The sequence below is a fragment of the Piliocolobus tephrosceles genome, chromosome 14, assembly GCF_002776525.5.
Source record: "Piliocolobus tephrosceles isolate RC106 chromosome 14, ASM277652v3, whole genome shotgun sequence".
Classification (NCBI taxonomy): domain Eukaryota; kingdom Metazoa; phylum Chordata; class Mammalia; order Primates; family Cercopithecidae; genus Piliocolobus; species Piliocolobus tephrosceles.
Genome location: NC_045447.1, coordinates 28,518,597 through 28,538,115, shown reverse-complemented (window position 1 = coordinate 28,538,115; position 19,519 = coordinate 28,518,597). Strand labels below are relative to the sequence as shown.

Genomic DNA, 19,519 nt, shown 5'->3' with positions numbered 1-19,519 from the left:
AGCAGCAGAGGTTGCAGAAGATAGAATATTGCTGAACAGCGAGTGCACCTGTCTGATTCTTGCTTTGGAAGCTTCCTCTCAGGGGTGTAGTACACCCTGTGAGGTGTGGGGTGTCAGACTGCCCCTAGTGGGGGATGTCTCCCAGTTAGGCTACTCAGGGGTCAGTGCCCCACTTGAGCAGGCAGACTGCCCCTTCTCAGATCTCATCCTCCGTGTTGGGAGATCCACTGCTCTCTTCAAAGCTGTCAGACAGAGTCGTTCGCGTCTGGACAGGCCTCTGCTGCTTTAGCTGAGCCCTGTCCCCAGAGGCGGAGTCTAGAGAGACAGGCAGGTTTCCTTGAGCTGCTGTGAGCTCCACCCAGTTCGAGCTTCCCAGCGGCTTTATTTACCTACTTAAGCCTCAGCGATGGCGGGCGCCCCTCCCCCAGCCTCACTGCTGCCTTGCGGTTAGATTGCCGCAGACTACTGTGTTAGCAAGGAGGGAGGCTCTGTGGGCGTGGGACCGTCCCGGCCAGGTGTGGGATATAATCTCCAGTGTGCCGGTGTTACAGCGCAGTATTGGGGTGGGAGTTACCCGATTTTCCAGGTGTTGTGTGTCTCAGTTCCCCTGGCTAGGAAAAGGGACTCCCTTCCCCCTCCCGCTTCCCAGGTGAGGCGATGCCTCGCCCTGCTTCAGCTCTCGCTGGTCGGGCTGCAGCAGCTGACCAGCACCAATTGTCCGGCACTCCCCAGTGAGATGACCCCAGTACCTCAGTTGAAAATGCAGAAATCACCGGTCTTCTGTGTCGCTCGCGCTGGGAGATGGAGACTGAAGCTGTTCCTATTCGGCCCTCTTGCTCCGCCCCCCCGGGTTTTCTTATAGGATTTTTATAGTTTGAAGTTTTACATTTAAATATTTAATGCATCTCAAATTAATTTTTGTATATGGTAAAAGGTTGGGGTCCAGTTTCATTCTTCTGCATATGGTTGGCCAGTAATCCCAGCAATCCCATTACTGGGTATTCATCCGAAGAAAAATAAATCATTCTACCAAAAAGACACATGTGCTTGTGTGTTCATCCCAGTGCTATTTACAATGGCAAAGACATGGAATACACCTATGTGCCCATCAATGGTGGATTAAAGAAAATGTGGTACTTATATATTATGAAATATTATGCAGTCATAAAAACTCCACAAAATCATGTCCTTTGCAGCAACATGGATGCAGCTGCAGGCCATTATTCTAAGTGAATTAAAGCAGGAACAGAAAGCCAAATACTACATGTTCTCACTTAAAGTGGGAGCTAAACATTGAGTACACATGGAATAAAAATAGGAACAATAGATGCTAGGTACTATTAGAGGGGAGAAGAAAGATGGTGTGGGCTGAAAAACTACCTATTAGGTACTATTCTCACTACCTGGGTGATGGAATTATCTGTCCTCCAAACCTCAGCATCATGCAATATATCCGTGTAACAAAACTGCACTTGTACTCTCTGAATTAATAAAAGTTGAAATTATTTAAGTCATAAATAAAAAGATTTTGAATGCTAAAAAATAACACTTAAATATGTATTTATTTAAGTTAAAAGGAGAGGTATAGTGGTCCATAACAATTTCAAGGATACATGTGCCCTTCAAGGATACACACACATATTCACACACACACACATGAAAATCCACAGAAGTTAGCATATACACTTCATAAATTCAGTAAAATACTAGTAAAAACCTTGGGGAGGACCTTGTATTTGTAGTAAGCTTTACATATTTTCTGTCATTTCCTCACCTCCATTTTTACAAATGAAGACACAGGTTCAGTGAAGTTAAATGTCTTGTCCAAGGTCACACATCTAGCTGGCAAAGATGGGAACACGCCTGCCTGTTTTATAAAGCAATTACATACTGCCATATTGATATCTTGTTCTCCTTACATAACAGAATAAGGACAAGAACACTTTCCCAATGCATGTAAGTAATATAAGGACAAGAACACTTTCCCAATGCATGTAAGTAATATTAGAAAATACGCTTCTTCAATATGTTTATAATATCCTGTAAATGTATCTTTGACACATTCCAAATTTATCTCGGTGATGACATCTTAATGATTCAAAGTTTCATATTGTTAAAAACAAGAAACCTTCCCCTTACCTGTGTAACCTGATGGGCACTCACAAATGAATTCCCCAATTAGGTCTTTACAAACTCCATTGTTGAGGCAAGGCAGTGGGCTGCACTCATCGATGTCTGTTTCACACTTTAAGCCTACAATGTAAACCAAATACTGAGGGACAATCCAAGGATGGGATTAACCAAAACAGAACTATGATCATTTAAAGGTAATTATCTCAATAATCAGAATTTTTAAGTGGGTAGTGGTAAAGAAAAGGGCAATATTCATTAAGTGCTACCATCTATTAAGTATTTAATGAAGGTACTGCCTCTTTCTAAGCAAACAAATTTAAGATTTTCTTACTTTCTTTTTCTTTTCTTTTCTTTTTTAAGGAGTCTCGCTCTATCGCCCAGGCTGGAGTGCAGTGGCCTGATCTCGGCTCACTGCAAGCTCTGCCTCCCGGGTTCACACCATTCTCCAGCCTCAGCCTCTGGAGTTGCTAGGACTACAGGCGCCCGCCACCACGCCTGGCTAATTTTGTTTTTGTATTTTTAGTAGAGATGGGGTTTCACCGTGTTAGCCAGGATGGTCTCGATCTCCTGACCTCGTGATCCACTCGCCTCAGCCTCCCAAAATGCTAGGATTACAGGCATGAGCCATCGTTCCCGGCCAAGATACTCTTATAAAGATACATAGAAGATAGCAAAAGATCCCAAATTGGAAGTGGGTTGGGGGCACTTGGAAGCATAAAATGGAGCCAGGAATTAAGCTAATTTCAAAGTGAAAGCTACAATATCATCTGTACTTGCTACCAAGGTCACCTGGCTGAGGGGTGGAGGTGGGGCTAAAGCCTGCCAGATCGCAGCTCACATGCCAGGTGTCTCAGAGTGGCTGCATCTTCCCACAGGGAGCACATGGGCTTTCTATGGGCTAGCTGTGCTGGAAACACATTTCTTTCTCAGGGGCCTCCTCACTAGCATCAGCATTACCTGGGAACGCAATAAAAATACAAATTCTCAGGCTGTACTCTAGACCTACTGAATCAGAAATTCTGGGGCTGGGGTCCAGCAATCTGTGTTTTTAACAAGCCTTCCAGATGATTCTGATGCACATGACTATTTGAAAACCACTGTCCTATATTATACCCTCTCTCAACCACCACTCATTTACAGAATTCCCAAACAAGATCCTTTATTTCTTATGGAACATCAAGGTAAATATTTTTATAAAAATTCACAAAGACACACACGCACACAACACAAGCCAGCTATACTGGAATGCCAATATTCTAGACAGATCTCGACTATACTTTGTTTTTTGACTTTCCTTTTGCTTATCTTGTGGTGAATTCCTTTACTTAAATACTATTTCTCATTAAAAACTTTCAAGTTGGTTGTATAACATTAAAAAAAAAAAACTGTCTACAATAAAACGATTATTTTAAATTAATTGCAATTTTAAGGTATATTTCATTTCCCCTCAAAAATTATGTTTCTGGACTCAAGTCGAATGTGAACCAAACTGTTAAAAACCCCCATAATTCTTACATAATTCCTACATAATAAAGTCCAAAGCCAAATTGTTTTTCTAAGCACAGCTTCCAGAAAGCTAGAAACAAAGCAACAAATCATAGCTATTCACAAGAACTTCTATTAGTGTGTAGCAAATGAGAGAAACTGCCAGTTCATTTAAAAATATTTATACTGGACAATCTGTTCTATGTGGAGTATCATGCGTAAAATTTTTGACAGAATGAAACTTTGAACATGACCCCTGGAATTGTATTTCAATTTAAATTGTAGGTTATGATAAAGACTCATAGGGAAGATGAATCTTTATTCTTTATCCAAAATGGGCAAAGAAAACTGTCATTTGTGAAGCATGTATAATTTTTTCACCTATTATCTTGTTCAACAAATTTTGGCACATTTACATAGTCTAATGTATCTTACCAGATATATTTAATATACTAAAGACTAAAGTTTGATACTGCAAGTCATAATGATTTCATATAAAAATATTAAAATCTACATTCCTCTCTGTTATTTACCTGTATATCCAAGTGGACAGAGACAAACATAACCACGTCCAAGTTGTTGGCAGGTTCCACTATTGTGGCAAGGGTTTAAGAAGCATTCATGGAAAACCTACCAGTAGCATAAAAAAATCAATCAGAGACAAAGCACTCTATGTATTTCAAAGCAGTCCTGATTAGAGTCAGAAGGTAACATTAGACAGCTCGTTCCTGTTTCCAGGTAAGTTTATTCAAGCTAGCTGGGTTGCTGCCTGAATAACACTGGTGCCTGCCATATAGGGGAGCAAATGATATATATCATTCTTGGGTGATGTCCTGGTAAACCTAAGGAGCATTTCTAAATGCTGGCTGCATGCTAGAATACAACTGATATTTTAAAAGTATACTAAGGTCAGGGCCTCAACTCAGATCAGCTAAATCAGGATCTCTGGGAGTGAAGTCTGTATATTACTGTCTTAAAAACTTGGCCAGGATTCTGTTACACCTCCATGTGACAGCCACTGCTTTAGAAGATCCTACAAATCCCTATGTCCACTAGGCTCAGTTTGAAATATTACTTATAGAGTCCTAACAAGTCATTATGTTTGGACTTGGCTGTAGGAAGTTGAAATCAGAAATATATCCCCATTATCCATGAAAATACTAAAAGGCAAGGAATTCATGACATTGGGCAAGGTGAATTCAGAGTAACGACTGAATCTATTAAAGTAATCAAGACTTAACAAATAGTCTTTTAAAAAATATAAAGCATTTGGTTTAGCTATGTTTTTAATTTATGTTTCTTAATTTTTAAGAATTCATACTTTTTCCCAAGAAATCTTTTTTTTTTTTTTTTTTTGCTGGTGAAGAAATTTAAATAATTTTCATGAAAGTTGGGTAACTTTTCCTGCCAATTAGAAAAGCCCTTTCGTCAAACCAAATTCCCTTACTCAAATGATGGGTTGTGCTTGTGGTAAGTGTTTATAGTGAATCAAAAGGCTCCTCGTATCTACTCATTCTTATTGCCAGGCATTTCTGGGAAAAACTCTCATTTTTGGTACTTAGAACATCTAATGTTGCATTTTGGGAATGTTCTAAATAGGAGTCATTGTAAATACAATTATCATTTATAAAATTCATAATCTTGTTTACCTAAAATTTCAATCCTGGTCCTTTTCCTGTGTGTCACTTGTAAAATGACAAATTGCTTTCCAAGCATTCCACTAGAGAAAATTTTATGGAAAATGAACTTGCCTGACTGCTGATTTCATGCCTCTTTTTAATATGTCCAAGAGAGGCAGGGGGCACCACACTTTCCTCTGCTGCTGAGAAAGTTGAACTAAAACCTAATCAATTAATAGAAAAACATGTCAGTGTGGTACATATGGCAGTAAGTGGACTACATCTAACACTATGGTCAAGATTCTGCTTGTCAGAGTCGGTAAAGCCACATATATTTTGTTTGACTTACATTTTAAAAAAGAAAACCGAGATGGATGGCATACATCATTATATCCTAGACTCTTAGAAATTTAGAAATTATCAAGTTCAGTGTTTCCAAAACAAGACTCTTTGTGCCATGGTCATCAAACATACCTCAGAAGGACAATTTAACAAGTCCAGATGCCCAAATTCACCGAACATAGTAATATTCAGAACTGAAGCTACAACAGAGACAGGGAAAAGTAAGAGTCTAACATAGGATTCCATAAGAAATGAAGTTTACTTACTTGAACATTCTGTGATGGATCTGGAACCAGCGAACGGGGTAGTTCCATAAAAGGGACAGGCCAGACAGAAGGCCTTCCCTGCATCGGGTTGGTAATAGTCGCGAGGACAGGGGTGACAGGGCATTAACCCAGAACGTGAGAATTTTCCTTCTGGACAAGGAACTGCGGAGGTAAAAACAAATCGCATGTGCATATAAAGTAACACACCCTACCTTTGAAAGAAGTGATTTAATCTTTGCATATAAGAAACCTACTGAATTACCTATATAATCTCTTCCATATATTTAATACCCTTACCATCTTATCATCCAGGTAAATGTTTTGTTGGGTTTCCTTCCTGTCTTTAATCACACACATTAATTTAATAAAGTTTAGAATTGGCCACATTATTCTGATTTTTCCACCTAACACGATATCGTGTTTCCCAAATCATTCCCCCAGATCTTTATATAGATTTTAATAAAAGAAAAATGTTGCATCTCATTGACAGACCATGATTGATCTAACGTTTTTTCTACTATTGGATATTTAGATTGTTTTCATTTGTTTGCCATTATAAATAATGATGAAGTAAATTTTTTACATAAATCTTTGTATTTAGCTCTGATTATTTCCTTGGGATAACAGTTGACTTTGAGTGGTTGAATTAGAATAATTGGATTTGAGTAGGTGAATAGTTAGGTCTAAAGATTTGAAAAGAATAAAGCCATTGATATATAGTGCCAAATCATTAAATAAGTAGTTCCAATTTATACTCCCATTAGTAGTGTATGAAATCACTCTTTTCACTGCATGCTCTTCAGCACTGGTATTATTTTTTTTCCAATTTGGGATGCAAATGGAATTATAGTTATTTTATTTTGCATTTTGATGATAAATGAAGTTGCTTTCTTCTACTTATTAGAAATTTTATTTCTCCTGAATAGTCTATTATTTATGGAGGAGTTTTAATGTTTCTATATATTAAGAATATGAATCCTCTGACATACTTAGACTATTTTTGTCAGTTTGTGTTTTGCCTGTTAATTTTGTTTAACTGCTTTCATGAGCAAGTAATTATTACTCCTTATTTAATACTAAAATAATGTAAGGTAATATATTTACCTATGCAAGTAGCTTTAGCAAAATCGGTAGTTTTATCATTAGTATTTTTGTTTGCTATTTTCTAAGTAATATGAATTGTAATTTGATTTTTTGACACAATTATTTTCAGAAAGATGGCTTAAAATGTATAAATATTTGGAATATGTATATGAGTTTTTATTGTTTTTAATCATCTTATGGTCAGAGAATTTATATTGCATAACTAATTGCTACGTTTTGAATTTTGAGATTTTTTGTTCACTATATCTAAAAATAATTAAAAATAATAAATACTTCACTATAGAGTACAAAGTATAATGTGTATTATTAGTTCAGCCTTATCAATCATGTACTATAAGTTCTCTGTGTCTTTACTGATTGCCTACTTGATCTTTATAAATTCAAGGGAGTGGCGGGGCATGGTGACTCAGGCCTGTAACCCTAGCACCTTGGGAAGCCAAGATGGGCAAATCACTTGAGGTCAGGAGTTCCAGACCAGCCTGGCCAACATGGCGAAACACCATCTCTACTAAAAGTACCAAACTTAGCCAGTGTGGTGGCAGGCATCTGTAATCCCAGCTACTCAGGAGGCTAAGACAGGAGAATTGCTTGAACCCGGGAGGCACAGGTTGCAGTGAGATGAGATGGCGCCACTGCACTCCAGCCTGAGCAACGGAGCAAGACTCCATCTAAAAAAAAAAAAAAAAAAAAATTCAAGGAAGGTATTAAAATCTTCCATGAAAATTTTATTTTTACAATTTATCATTGTGAGACATACAGATTTTGTTGTATTTTGCTGCTGTTGTTTGATGACAAAGCTTTATTATGACTAACTTATACTGCTTGTGAATTTTGTAAAAATAACTCTTTTCCTCATGTGATGCTATTGGGCTTTGAATTGAACTTTTTCATAAACTCATTTTACCACCCCCCTACTTGCTTGCTTTTTTGTATTCATTGGTCTGGAAATATTATTTTTAACCTTTCACTGTCATTTGTGTTAGGCTTTTTGTAAAGAACATTCATTTGAGAATTGTCATTTAACCAAATCTGAAATTCTCTTGCCAAATAATGAGTGGAATATTAACCAAATTAAAAATGGCCTCAAACATAAAACAAACTTGGATTTTCTTCCATGATGTTTTGTTGCATTTGGCAGAGGGCAGGGGGACAGAGTACTCATGATTTAATTCTTTGGTTGGGGTTTTAGACAGCAACCCAAGTATGAATTCAGACTGGGTGTGCCCTTTCCTTGGATGAACTGGCATCATCTAGATAGATATTAAAGCCATTATAAACTGAGAAAACTATTAAAAATACTAAGACTTGTCTGCATAAATGTAAGTATGGAAGACAGAACACAAAAAGTAGCTGCTCAGGATGTCAGCATTCTTATGATTTAGGGTTTGGTGTCCTTACAATAAAAATAGTACAGCAGAGATAATTAGCAGTATGGTTGAAAAATTTAGAGATGGACTGAGGTTCAAGGGAGCAGGGTATGTCATGTCATAGCATCTCTTTTTTACTGACTTGAGAAAAAAACAAAGCATTTGTGATAATCTCAAGACATTTAGATCAGAAATTTAAAACAAAAATAGCCAGACAAATTTTTTGCTAAAGAGTCTTTTACGCAATTAACAGAAGAGCTCAATGAAGAGATGGTAATTCAATCTAGAGATGGCAGAAAATATCATAGATTTTAACATAAATTTAGAAAAAAGTATTTCTTGCAGGTTTGGTCTTTGCATGCATAAAACTTACATTTTAAAACTGTATCTTTATTTCACTAAGAATAAGCTAATTTACTGTTTGATAGATCTCAGAGTGCTAGGTAGCACTCTGTTATTCACACAAACTGTAAACTTGCTTAGTTTAAAATGGGTTTTCTCAGTCTTAAGTTTCTAAAAGTGATTGCCTATTTGGAAAAGGTAACTCACACACAGCTAATAATTAGTTAACTGAAAGCATCAATCTTCTGCTGGTAAAAGTATAAAATTTTGTTTGAGAGAATATCTCTGAGTATGTATGAAATGCTGAAAAGATAAGTTCCATCAGCAAAACTCAGGATGCTGTAATGAATTAAACCTTTTTTTACATATAATTTTCAGCACAAAGATGCTCAAAAAGAAAAGATGTTTATGCCCCTAGAAACTGACAGAAGGTAAAAAATTATACTAAGATGTAATAGTAACAAAATACTAACATTTCAAATAAATAAATCTATTAGCTTCTAAAAATACTTAACTCATCATTGTAATGTCTATACCTTTTAGCACAGAAAACATAAAATAAATTTGCATGTGCAATTAGTTTAAGTTATTGTCCAAGGGCAGACATTGTCATCAGAAATATATTTTCCTGCAGTGGTCAATGAGCATTTAATAGAGTATTTATATATGCAGTAAACATATATTCACATATACATATATATGTATATATAAACATACACATGTACATGATAGTGGCACTATCTAGTACGTAATACAGTACTAAACACATACGCATACACACACACATAAATACACAATTCCTGATGAACAGGTGTCATGAGAAAAGAGGGGTGAATGTTTCATTTTGATTCTTGGCCAAAGAAACTAGTCTCCCAGTCAAGAAAAATGAAACAAAACCCTCTTTTCACCTCCTCTATTGGAGAGAGAGAGAGAAAAATAATCTAAGTATACCAAAATGATATTAAAATCAAATCACAAACAGTGTGCATGGAAATGACCAGGAAAAAAATGTCATATCACTTGTGCTTTTCTCTGACAGTGTTACGGGCAACACATACAGACCTGGAGCCAAGTGGATTTTGCCTTTTCAATGGGTTTTCTGATTACAATTAATAATACTATATTGTATACTAGAAATTTGGCAAGAGAATTTCAGCTTCTCTTACCACACACACAAAGAAGGGCAACTCTGTGAGATGATGTATATGTGCATAAGAATATCATAACATCATTTTGTACACCTTAATTATAGATCATTTTAAATAAATAAATCAGTTTCCTAAGATGAGGTCAGAGGTCAATGACTTCCTGAGTCTCCTTTTAACTTCGTTCTGGAGAGTCAGGGTAAAAGGTGGTGTCATCCAGTCTAAACATCATCTTTTCTTCTCCTACAGGATCATATATTAACAACAACAACAACAAGTCATCTGTGGAACTCTTCAGATAAAAATTATCTTTAATGAATGAAAAATTTCAGACTCTTGAGTGTGTACCTACAAACACAAGAATATGTAATAACCTAAGAAGTTATAAAAAGTAAAATGTACAAATACATTACTTTAACAAACTAACATACTTTGTGATACTTAAACATGATTGCTATCTTGAATAATAATATTTTAAGTGCCACATGATAGAGAAATACAAAACTAATGTCTTGGCAAAAAATGAGGTAAATGGTACACTATAAAAATAAATCAATACTGAAAGGTAGAAAATAAATCAATAACAAAAGTAATAAATCAATACCAAAAGAGAAAATAAAGAAAAAGGAAGGAAAGAAAGAAAGGAAGAAAAAGGCAGAAAGAAAGGCAGGCAAAAGAAAGAAAGAAGGAAAGGCAGGCAAAAGAAAGAAAGAAGGAAAAGCAGGCAAAAGAAAGGCAGGTAAAAGGAAAAGAAAAAGGCAAAAAAAGAAAAAAAGAAGGAAAGAGACAGGCAAAGGCAAGCAAACAAGAAAGAAAGAGAGAGGAGTTAAAAACTAAGAAAAAATACATATAAGGGACCGTTTTAGAACTTATACATATTTAAGTTTAAAATAAAATGTTTATCCAGCACCGCAGAAGAATGTTAACTTTTGTCATTTGTAATTCCCACTCATGAGATGCAGAATGTGGTTAAACTTATGCTAGGAATATTAGGAGAGTAGGGCCAGAAATTTAGAGACTTTCTGGGAATTATAACTCCTTAATTATAATAATTTAGTATTACACAAACCTCAAGGTTTATTTAGAAAGCTAAGAGAAAAAAATTGTCAAATATGAACTTGTTTCATTATAAAAATCCTAGTTGCTTTTGTGGTTGGAGGAAGTGGGCAGGAAGAGAGAATTTTTACTGTGGACTTTCTGCCAAAATTAGTTCTTACACTGACAAAATAAAAGAGTCTCTGGCAGATCTATTTCAATCAGAATGTGAAGGTTTGTGAGACTTTTAATTAAAAGATCCAAAGATTGGGGGGCACACAAGATGGCCAAATAGGAACAGCTCCAGCCTCCAGCTCCCAGCGTGAGCAACACAGAAGATGGGTGATTTCTGCATTTTCAACTGAGGAACGCAGCTCATCACCAGCAATGGAACAAAGCTGTATGGAGAATGACTTTGACGAGTTGAGAGAAGAAGGCTTCAGTTGATCAAACTTCTCAAAAGGAGGAACTACGTACCCAGCGCAAAGAAACTAAAAATCTTGAAAAAAGAATGGAAGATGGATAACTAGAATAACCAATGCAGAGAAGTCCATAAACGAACTGATAGAGATGAAAACTATGACAAGAAAACTACGTGACAAATGCACAAACTTCAGAAACTGACACGATCAACTGGAAGAAAGAGTATCAGCGATTGGAGATCAAATGAATGAAACAAAGCGAGAAGAGAAGTTTAGAGAAAAAAGAGTAAAAAGAAATGAACAAAGCCTCCAAGAAATATGGGATTATGTGAAAAGACCAAATCTACGTCTGATTGGTGTGCCTGAAAGTGACAGGGAGAATGGAACCAAGTTGGAAAACACTCTGCAGGATATTATCCAGGAGAATTTCCCTAACCTAGCAAGGCAGGCCAACATTCAAATTCAGGAAATACAGAGAATGCCACAAAGACACTCCTCGAGAAGAGCAACACCAAGACACATAATTGTCAGATTAACCAAAGTTGAAATGAAGGAAAAAGTGTTAAGGGCAGCCAGAGAGAAAGGTCGGGTTATCCACAAAGGGAAGCCCATCAGACTAACAGCAGATCTCTCAGCAGAAACTCTCCAAGCCAGAAGAGAGTGGGGGTCAATATTCAACATTCAAAAAGAATTTTAAACCCAGAATTTCATATCCAGCCAAACTCAGTTTCATATGTGAAGGAGAAATAAAATTCTTTACAGACAAGCAAATGCTGAGAGATTTTGTCACCACCAGGCCTGCCCTACAAGAAATCCTCAAGGAAGCACTAAACATGGAAAGGAACAACCGGTACCAGCTATTGCAAAAACATGCCAAAATGTAAAGACCATTGATGCTAGGAGGAAACTGCATCAACTAACGAGCAAAATAACCAGCTAATATCATAATGGCAGGATCAAGTTCACACATAACAATATTAACCTTAAATGTAAATGGACTAAATGGTCCAATTAAAAGACACAGACTGGCAAATTGGATAAAGAGTCAAGACCCCTCAGTTTGCTGTATTCAGGAGACCCATCTCACATGCAGAGACACACATGGGCTGAAAATAAAGGGATGGAGGAAGATCTACCAAGCAAATGGAAAACAAAAAAAGGCAGGGGTTACAATCCTAGTCTCTGATAAAACAGACTTTAAACCAACAAAGATCAAAAGAGACAAAGAAGGCCATTACATAATGGTAAAGGGATCAATTCAACAAGAAGAGCTAACTATCCTAAATATATATGCACCCAATACAGGAGCACCCAGATTCATAAATCAAGTCCTTAGAGACTTATAAAGAGACTTAGATTCCCACACAATAATAATCAGAGACTTTAACACCCCACTGTCAACATGAGACAGATGAACAAGACAGAAAGTTAACAAGGATATCCAGGAATTGAACTCAGCTCTGCACCAAGCAGACCTAACAGACATCTACAGAACTCTCCACCCCAAATCAACAGAATATACATTCTCAGCACCACATCACACTTATTCCAAAATTGACCACATAGTTGGAAGTGAAGCACTCCTCAGCAAATGTAAAATAACAGAAATTATAACAAACTGTCTCTCAGACCACAGTGCAATCAAACTAGAACTCAGGACTAAGAAACTCAATCAAAACTGATCAACTACATGGAAACTGAACAACCTGCTCCTGAATGACTGCTGGGTGCATAATGAAATGAAGGGAGAAATAAAGACGTTCTTTGAAATCAATGAGAACAAAGATACAACATACCAGAATCTCTGGGACACATTTAAAGCAGTGTGCAGAGGGAAATTTATAGCACTAAATGCCCACAAGAGAAAGCAGGAAAGATCTAAAATGTACACCCTAACATCACAATTAAAAGAACTAGCTAAGCAAGAGCAAACACATTCAAAAGCTAGCAGAAGGCAAGAAATAACTAAGATCAGAGCAGAACTGAAGGAGATACAGACACAAAAAAGCCTTCAAAAAAACCAATGAATCCAGGAACTGGTTTTTTGAAAAGATCAACAAAATTGATAGACTGCTAGCAAGACTAATAAAGAAGAAAAGAGAGAAGAATCAAATAGATGCAATCACAAGTGATAAAGGGGATATCACCACTGACCCCACAGAAATACAAACTACCATCAGGGAATACTATAAACATCTCTACGCAAATAAACTAGAAAACCTAGAAGAAATGGATAAGTTCCTGGACACTTACACTCTCCCAAGACTAAACCAGGAAGAATTTGAATCCCTGAATAGACCAATAGCAGACTCTGAAATTGAGGCAACAATTAATAGCCTACCAACCAAAAAAGTCCAGGACCAGATGGATTCACAGCTGAATTCTACCAGAGGTACAAGGAGGAGCTGGTACCATTCCTTCTGAAACTATTCCAATCAATAGAAAAAGAGGGAATCCTCCCTAGCTCAATTTATGAGGCCAACATCATCCTGATACCAAAGCCTGGAAGAGACACAACAGAAAAAGAGAATTTTAGACCAATATCCCTGATAAACATCAATGCAAAAATCCTCAGTAAAATACTGACAAACCAAATCCAGCAGCACATCAAAAAGCTTATCCACCATGATCAAGTGGGCTTCATCCCTGGGATGCAAGGCTGGTTCAACATACACAAATCAATAAATGTAATCCAGCATATAAACATAACCAAAAACAAAAACCACATGATTATCTCAATAGATGCAGAAAAGACCTTTGACAAAATTCAACAGTCCTTCCTGCTAAAAACTCTCAATAAACTAGGTATTGATGGAACATATCTCAAAATAATAAGAGCTAGTTATGACAAACCCACAGTCAATATCATACTGAATGGGCAAAAACTGGAAGCATTCCCTTTGAAAACTGGCACAAGACAAGGATGCCCTCTCTCACCACTCCTATTCAACATAATGTTGGAAGTTCTGGCTAGGGCAACCAGGCAAGAGAAAGAAATAAAGCGTATTCAATTAGGAAAAGAAGAAGTCAAATTGTCCCTGTTTGCTGATGACATGATTGTATATTTAGAAAACACCATCATCTCAGCCCAAAATCTCCTTAAGCTGATAAGCAACTTCAGCAAAGGCCCAGGATACAAAATCAATGTGCAAAAATAGACGCCGGGCGCGGTGGCTCAAGCCTGTAATCCCAGCACTTTGGGAGGCTGAGACAGGCGGATCACGAGGTCAGGAGATCGAGACCATCCTGGCGAACACGGTGAAACCCCATCTCTACTAAAAAATACAAAAAAAAAAAACTAGCTGGGCGAGCTGGCGGGTGCCTGTAGTCCCAGCTACTCAGGAGGCTGAGGCAGGAGAATGGCGTAAACCCGGGAGGCGGAGCTTGCAGTGAGCTGAGATCTGGCCACTGCACTCCAGCCTGGGTGACAGAGCGAGACTCCGTCTCAAAAAAAACAAAACAAACAAACAAACAAAAAAAAACAAAAACAAAATGTGCAAAAATCACAAGCATTCTTATACACCAATAACAGACAGAGAGCCAAATTATGAATGAACTCCCATTCACAATAGCTTCAAAGAGAATAAAATACCTAGGAATCCAACTTACAAAGGATGTGAAGGACCTCTTCAAGGAAAACTGCAAACCACTGCTCAGTGAAATAAAAGAGGACACACAAATGGAAGAACATACCATGCACATGGATAGGAGGAATCAATATTGTGAAAATGGCCATACTGCCCAAGGTAATTTGTAGATTCAATGCCATCCCCATTAAGCTATCAAAAACTTTCTTCACAGAATTGGAAAAAACTGCTTTAAAGTTCATATGGAACCAAAAAAGAGCCAGCATTTCCAAGACAATCCTAAGCCAAAAGAACAAAGCTGGAGGCATCATGCTACCTGACTTCCAACTATACTACAAGGCTACAGTAATCAAAACAGTATGATACTGGTACCAAAACAGAGATATAGACCAAATGGAACAGAACAGAGTCCTCAGAAATAATACCACACATCTACAGCCATCTGATCTTTGACAAACCTGAGAAAAACAAGAAATGAGGAAAGGATTCCCTATTTAATAGATGGTGCTGGGAAAACTGGCTAGTCATAAGTAGAAAGCTGAAACTGGATCCTTTCCTTACTCCTTATATGAAAATTAATTCAAGATGGATTAAAGACTTAAATGGTAGACATAAAACCATAAAAACCCTAGAAGAAAACCTAAGTAATACCATTCAGGACACAGGCATGGGCAAGGACTTCATGTCTAAAACACCAAAAGCAACGGCAACAAAAGCCAAAATTGACAAATGGGATCTAATTAAACTAAAGAGCTTCTGCACAGCAAAAGAAACTACCATCAGAGTGAATAGGCAACCCACAGAATGGGAGAAAATGTTTGCAATCTACTCATCTGACAAAGGGCTAATATCCAGAACCTACAAAGAACTCAAACAAATTTACAAAAAAAAAAAAAAGCAAGCAACCCCATCAAAAAGTGGGCAAAGGATATGAACAGACACTTCTCAAAAGAACACATTCATACAGCCAAAAGACACATGAAAAAATGCTCATCATCACTCGCCATCAGAGAAATGCAAATCAAAACCACAATGAGATACCATCTTACACCAGTTAGAATGGCAATCATTAAAAAGTCAGGAAACAACAGGTGCTGGAGAGGATGTGGAGAAATAGGAACACTTTTACACTGTTGGTGGGACTGTAAACTAGTTCAACCATTGTGGAAAACAGTGCAGTGATTCCTCAAGGATCTAGAACTAGAAATACCATTTCACCCAGCCATCCCATTACTGGGTATATACCCAAAGGATTGTAAATCATGCTGCCATAAAGACACATGCACATGTATGTTTATTGCGGCACTATTCACAACAGCAAAGACTTGGAATCAACCCAAATGTCCATCAGTGACAGACTGGATTAAGAAAATGTGGCACATATACACCATGGAATACTATGCAGCCATAAAAAAGGATGCGTTTGTGTCCTTTGCAGGGACATGGATGCAGCTGGAAACCATCATTCTCAGCAAACTATCACAAGAACAGAAAACCAAACACCACATGTTCTCACTCATAGGTGGGAACTGAACAATGAGATCACTTGGACACAGGAAGGGGAACATCACACACCTGGGCCTACTGTGGGGAGGGGGCCGGGGGAAGGGATAGCATTAGGAGATATAACTAATGTAAATGACGAGTTAATGGGTGCAGCACACCAACATGGCACATGTATACATATGTAACAAACCTGCATGTTGTGCACATGTACCCTAGAACTTAAATTAAAAAAACAAAAAAGATCCAAAGATGATATTATCCAACAGACATGGTTTATGAGTTTCAGTTAGGCCCTAAATTTTCTTCTCAACTCTTCAGTGAAACTATTAGGTTGATGAATATTACTTGCCCAATGCCTCAGATCTCACAGACTTGTATCTACCTTGATTCTACTAGACTGAGATAATTTAAACAGATGAAGTATATATAAACGTATCATTCAGAATGTGTTTTGCATGTTTCCTTTTGTCCCAATGCACTTAACTTATGAGGACTATAACTTCCAAGATGCAATGTGGGAAACGCCCCTTCCTGCCCTTGCACATTAACTTTTCCTAGCTCTTGTTTACTGGTAATCTCTAACTGGATGAAGTCAAGCATGGCTAGCGTGCAGTACGAGTAGGAAGTGTGCCTATGTGTCTCTGTGTTGTCTGAGAGAAGTAGGGAACCAGTAGGTTGGCTTCTTAAAAACACCATTCATTCAATATGGGAACAGCTTCTTCACTTCTCAGTTGCCATAGACTTTAGGTTTTGAAATAAAACTGTAGAGGTAGGATACACAAATTAAAAAAAAAAAATCTTTCATCAAGGAATGTTTGTTTGGTTCCCAGTGAGTAGCAGAGGTAGGCCAACAACCCTTTATTTTTAGTCCAGTTCTATTGACTTTGCAAATTACAGTAGTTGCAATTTTTTGAAATTTCTGGAAGTAGGCTGACCTTGACTGTCAGTCCTAGTTTCATTGTCATTCTAAGTTTCCATCTTTTGTTTTTGTTTACATGTTCATGAGTATTTTGCTGGAAAACATCCCTCAGTAGGGATGTTAGTCAGAAATACTTAAAAATTGGAACTCTCGTCTTTTTATTTCTATTTAAACCAGTGGTTCTCAATGTGTGGTCCCTGGACCAGTAGAATCAGCATTACTTGAAAACTAGTTTTTTTTTTTTTTTTTTTTTTTTTTTTTCACATTTTTAACCATCACTTTTATGTAGCTCATGAATGCAAATTCTCAGACCCCTCCCCAGACCTACCTAATCAAATACCCTGGAGGTAGGGCCTCGCAATCTGTCTTAAAAAGCTCTCCAGGCTGACATTTGAGAACCAAAATGAGTGGCTCTCAGATTTTCCTAATCACCTCAAATAATCACCTGGGGAAACTTAAGACAACCAATTCCCAGCCTCTACTCAGACAAGTTAAATCAGAATCTCTGGAAGAGAAGATCAGGTTGCAGTACTTTAAAAATACTCACGTAAATGTGAGGATGATTCTAACGTGCTGTTCGAGTGAATAACCAGTCAAGAAAACCCTCAACTCGTAGGGAATGAAATGTAATAACCCACAGAATAAAATACGTTTAGAGTTTCAAGAAACACTAGACAGAACTTCACTTTATAAAGGAGGGAATGAAGTTCCTAGTTTAGATATATTTCTACGGTATCACGAAGCCACATATTTATTACTGTTTGAGGCCTGAGACAAAGTCTTGTACTTCTTTAGTGTTCCTAACCCAGCCCAGTGTTTACACAGCAGGTATTTATACCTAAGTGTTAACTGGCTAAGAAACTAAACAAAAAAAAACCTTTTTATGAAGAGACAGTTATTTCCATTCTGTGCATAGAGTAAACGTATGGTTTTGTTGAAAATATGCCACTCCTTCATGCATAGAACCTAGTAGGTTTAAAGAAATATCAATGCCTAAGGCTTTGATAACCTCCACATGCAGAAATGTTCACGGCTCCTCTTTTCACGGTTGAGGTGTTTTCTGGACATGAGAGGCAGCTCCGGGAACCAAATTTTGGCTGATAAGTGCCCAGTGGACACGATTCACAAGTCTCAAGTCCGCTGTATGAGTAGGTACCTTGTTTACACTGAGCTGAAAAGAAAAAGGTAATATTATTATCAACAATGATATTAAGCAGCACAAAATTAGCACTGTGTGGGATAGGGTTTTCTGCAACTTAGGACAGAATGAGGAACCCAGAGGGCTCTTTCTCCTGTTAGCTAAGCATATGCATATTATGGCACCACCATGCTTCTCTATACTAAGTTTTAGACTATTTCCATTTACTTCCATTATGACCTTTTACAGTGTTTGATGCATAGAACATGTTCAATAAATAGTTGTCGAATGAAGTTAGAAATACATAGCACGAAGGACACTATGATAGGAACAAGTTGTACACTGGGAATTTGTTCATGTAGAAGTTCTCAATATGTACACTGTTATCCTGAGTGACAGAAACAAAACCCCAAACCTAGCTAGCGCCTTATAAACTACTCTGACATCTCTGCTTTAAAAAAGAACTGGCTGCTCTAAATAAGAACTAGCTCTGCTACCTCCTCTTACCTAGAGACGCCATTTCATCCAAGGGCTGGTGGGGAGTAGAGCATAAAAGTAGACATACCTTCAGGCCCAAGAGAGGTGAAGCAACTTTCTAAATTCATAAGGATGATTTGTAGAAGAAGAGGACTTTGGCCAGATGCCCTGACTCCCAGAGTACTGACCTTTCTTTCTGCTTTTGACTGCCAAACAACTCTCCTTTTCACCATTGCTAACATGTTTAGTGCATTTCCAATTAGTGCACTGCTCTAGAGTTTATATCAGTCATTAAGCACCCACACCTGCATTCAGAACTACGGCAAAGAAGCACGCTTCTGAAATTCCTTATTTTAGGCATGTCTTGCTGCAACCTTAATTATGAGAGAAAATGTTTCTGAACTCTTATTGAGAATAATAGTGAAAATATTTTGAAAATATTGAATATTTTAGTAGCAAGAATATGTGCATATGTGCTTGTAGTTATTCATTTCCAAGTAAACGGAGAACTGATCTCATCACATCAGACACTATTCTAACAAAAAGCAATCCAATAATTGCAAAGTGTCATGAAACTTCTTTCCATTAATTAATGTGAGAGTCAAGAAAAGAATCCAGGTGATAGATATAGT

The 19,519-nt window shown here is 37.4% G+C and overlaps 1 protein-coding gene across 1 annotated transcript in view; it reads right to left on the bottom strand.

Annotated features, from left to right (window-relative positions):
* SVEP1 (sushi, von Willebrand factor type A, EGF and pentraxin domain containing 1) overlaps window positions 1-19,519 on the bottom strand; it is a 234,079-nt gene that overhangs the window by 101,946 nt on the left and 112,614 nt on the right. The window contains exons 18-22 of the mRNA XM_023202055.3: window positions 18,282-18,443; window positions 5,846-6,007; window positions 5,370-5,461; window positions 4,152-4,248; window positions 2,140-2,253 (exon numbers count right to left, since the gene is read on the bottom strand). Coding sequence (XP_023057823.2) covers window positions 2,140-2,253; window positions 4,152-4,248; window positions 5,370-5,461; window positions 5,846-6,007; window positions 18,282-18,443 — 627 coding nt within the window. The remainder of the gene's footprint in view (window positions 1-2,139; window positions 2,254-4,151; window positions 4,249-5,369; window positions 5,462-5,845; window positions 6,008-18,281; window positions 18,444-19,519) is intronic.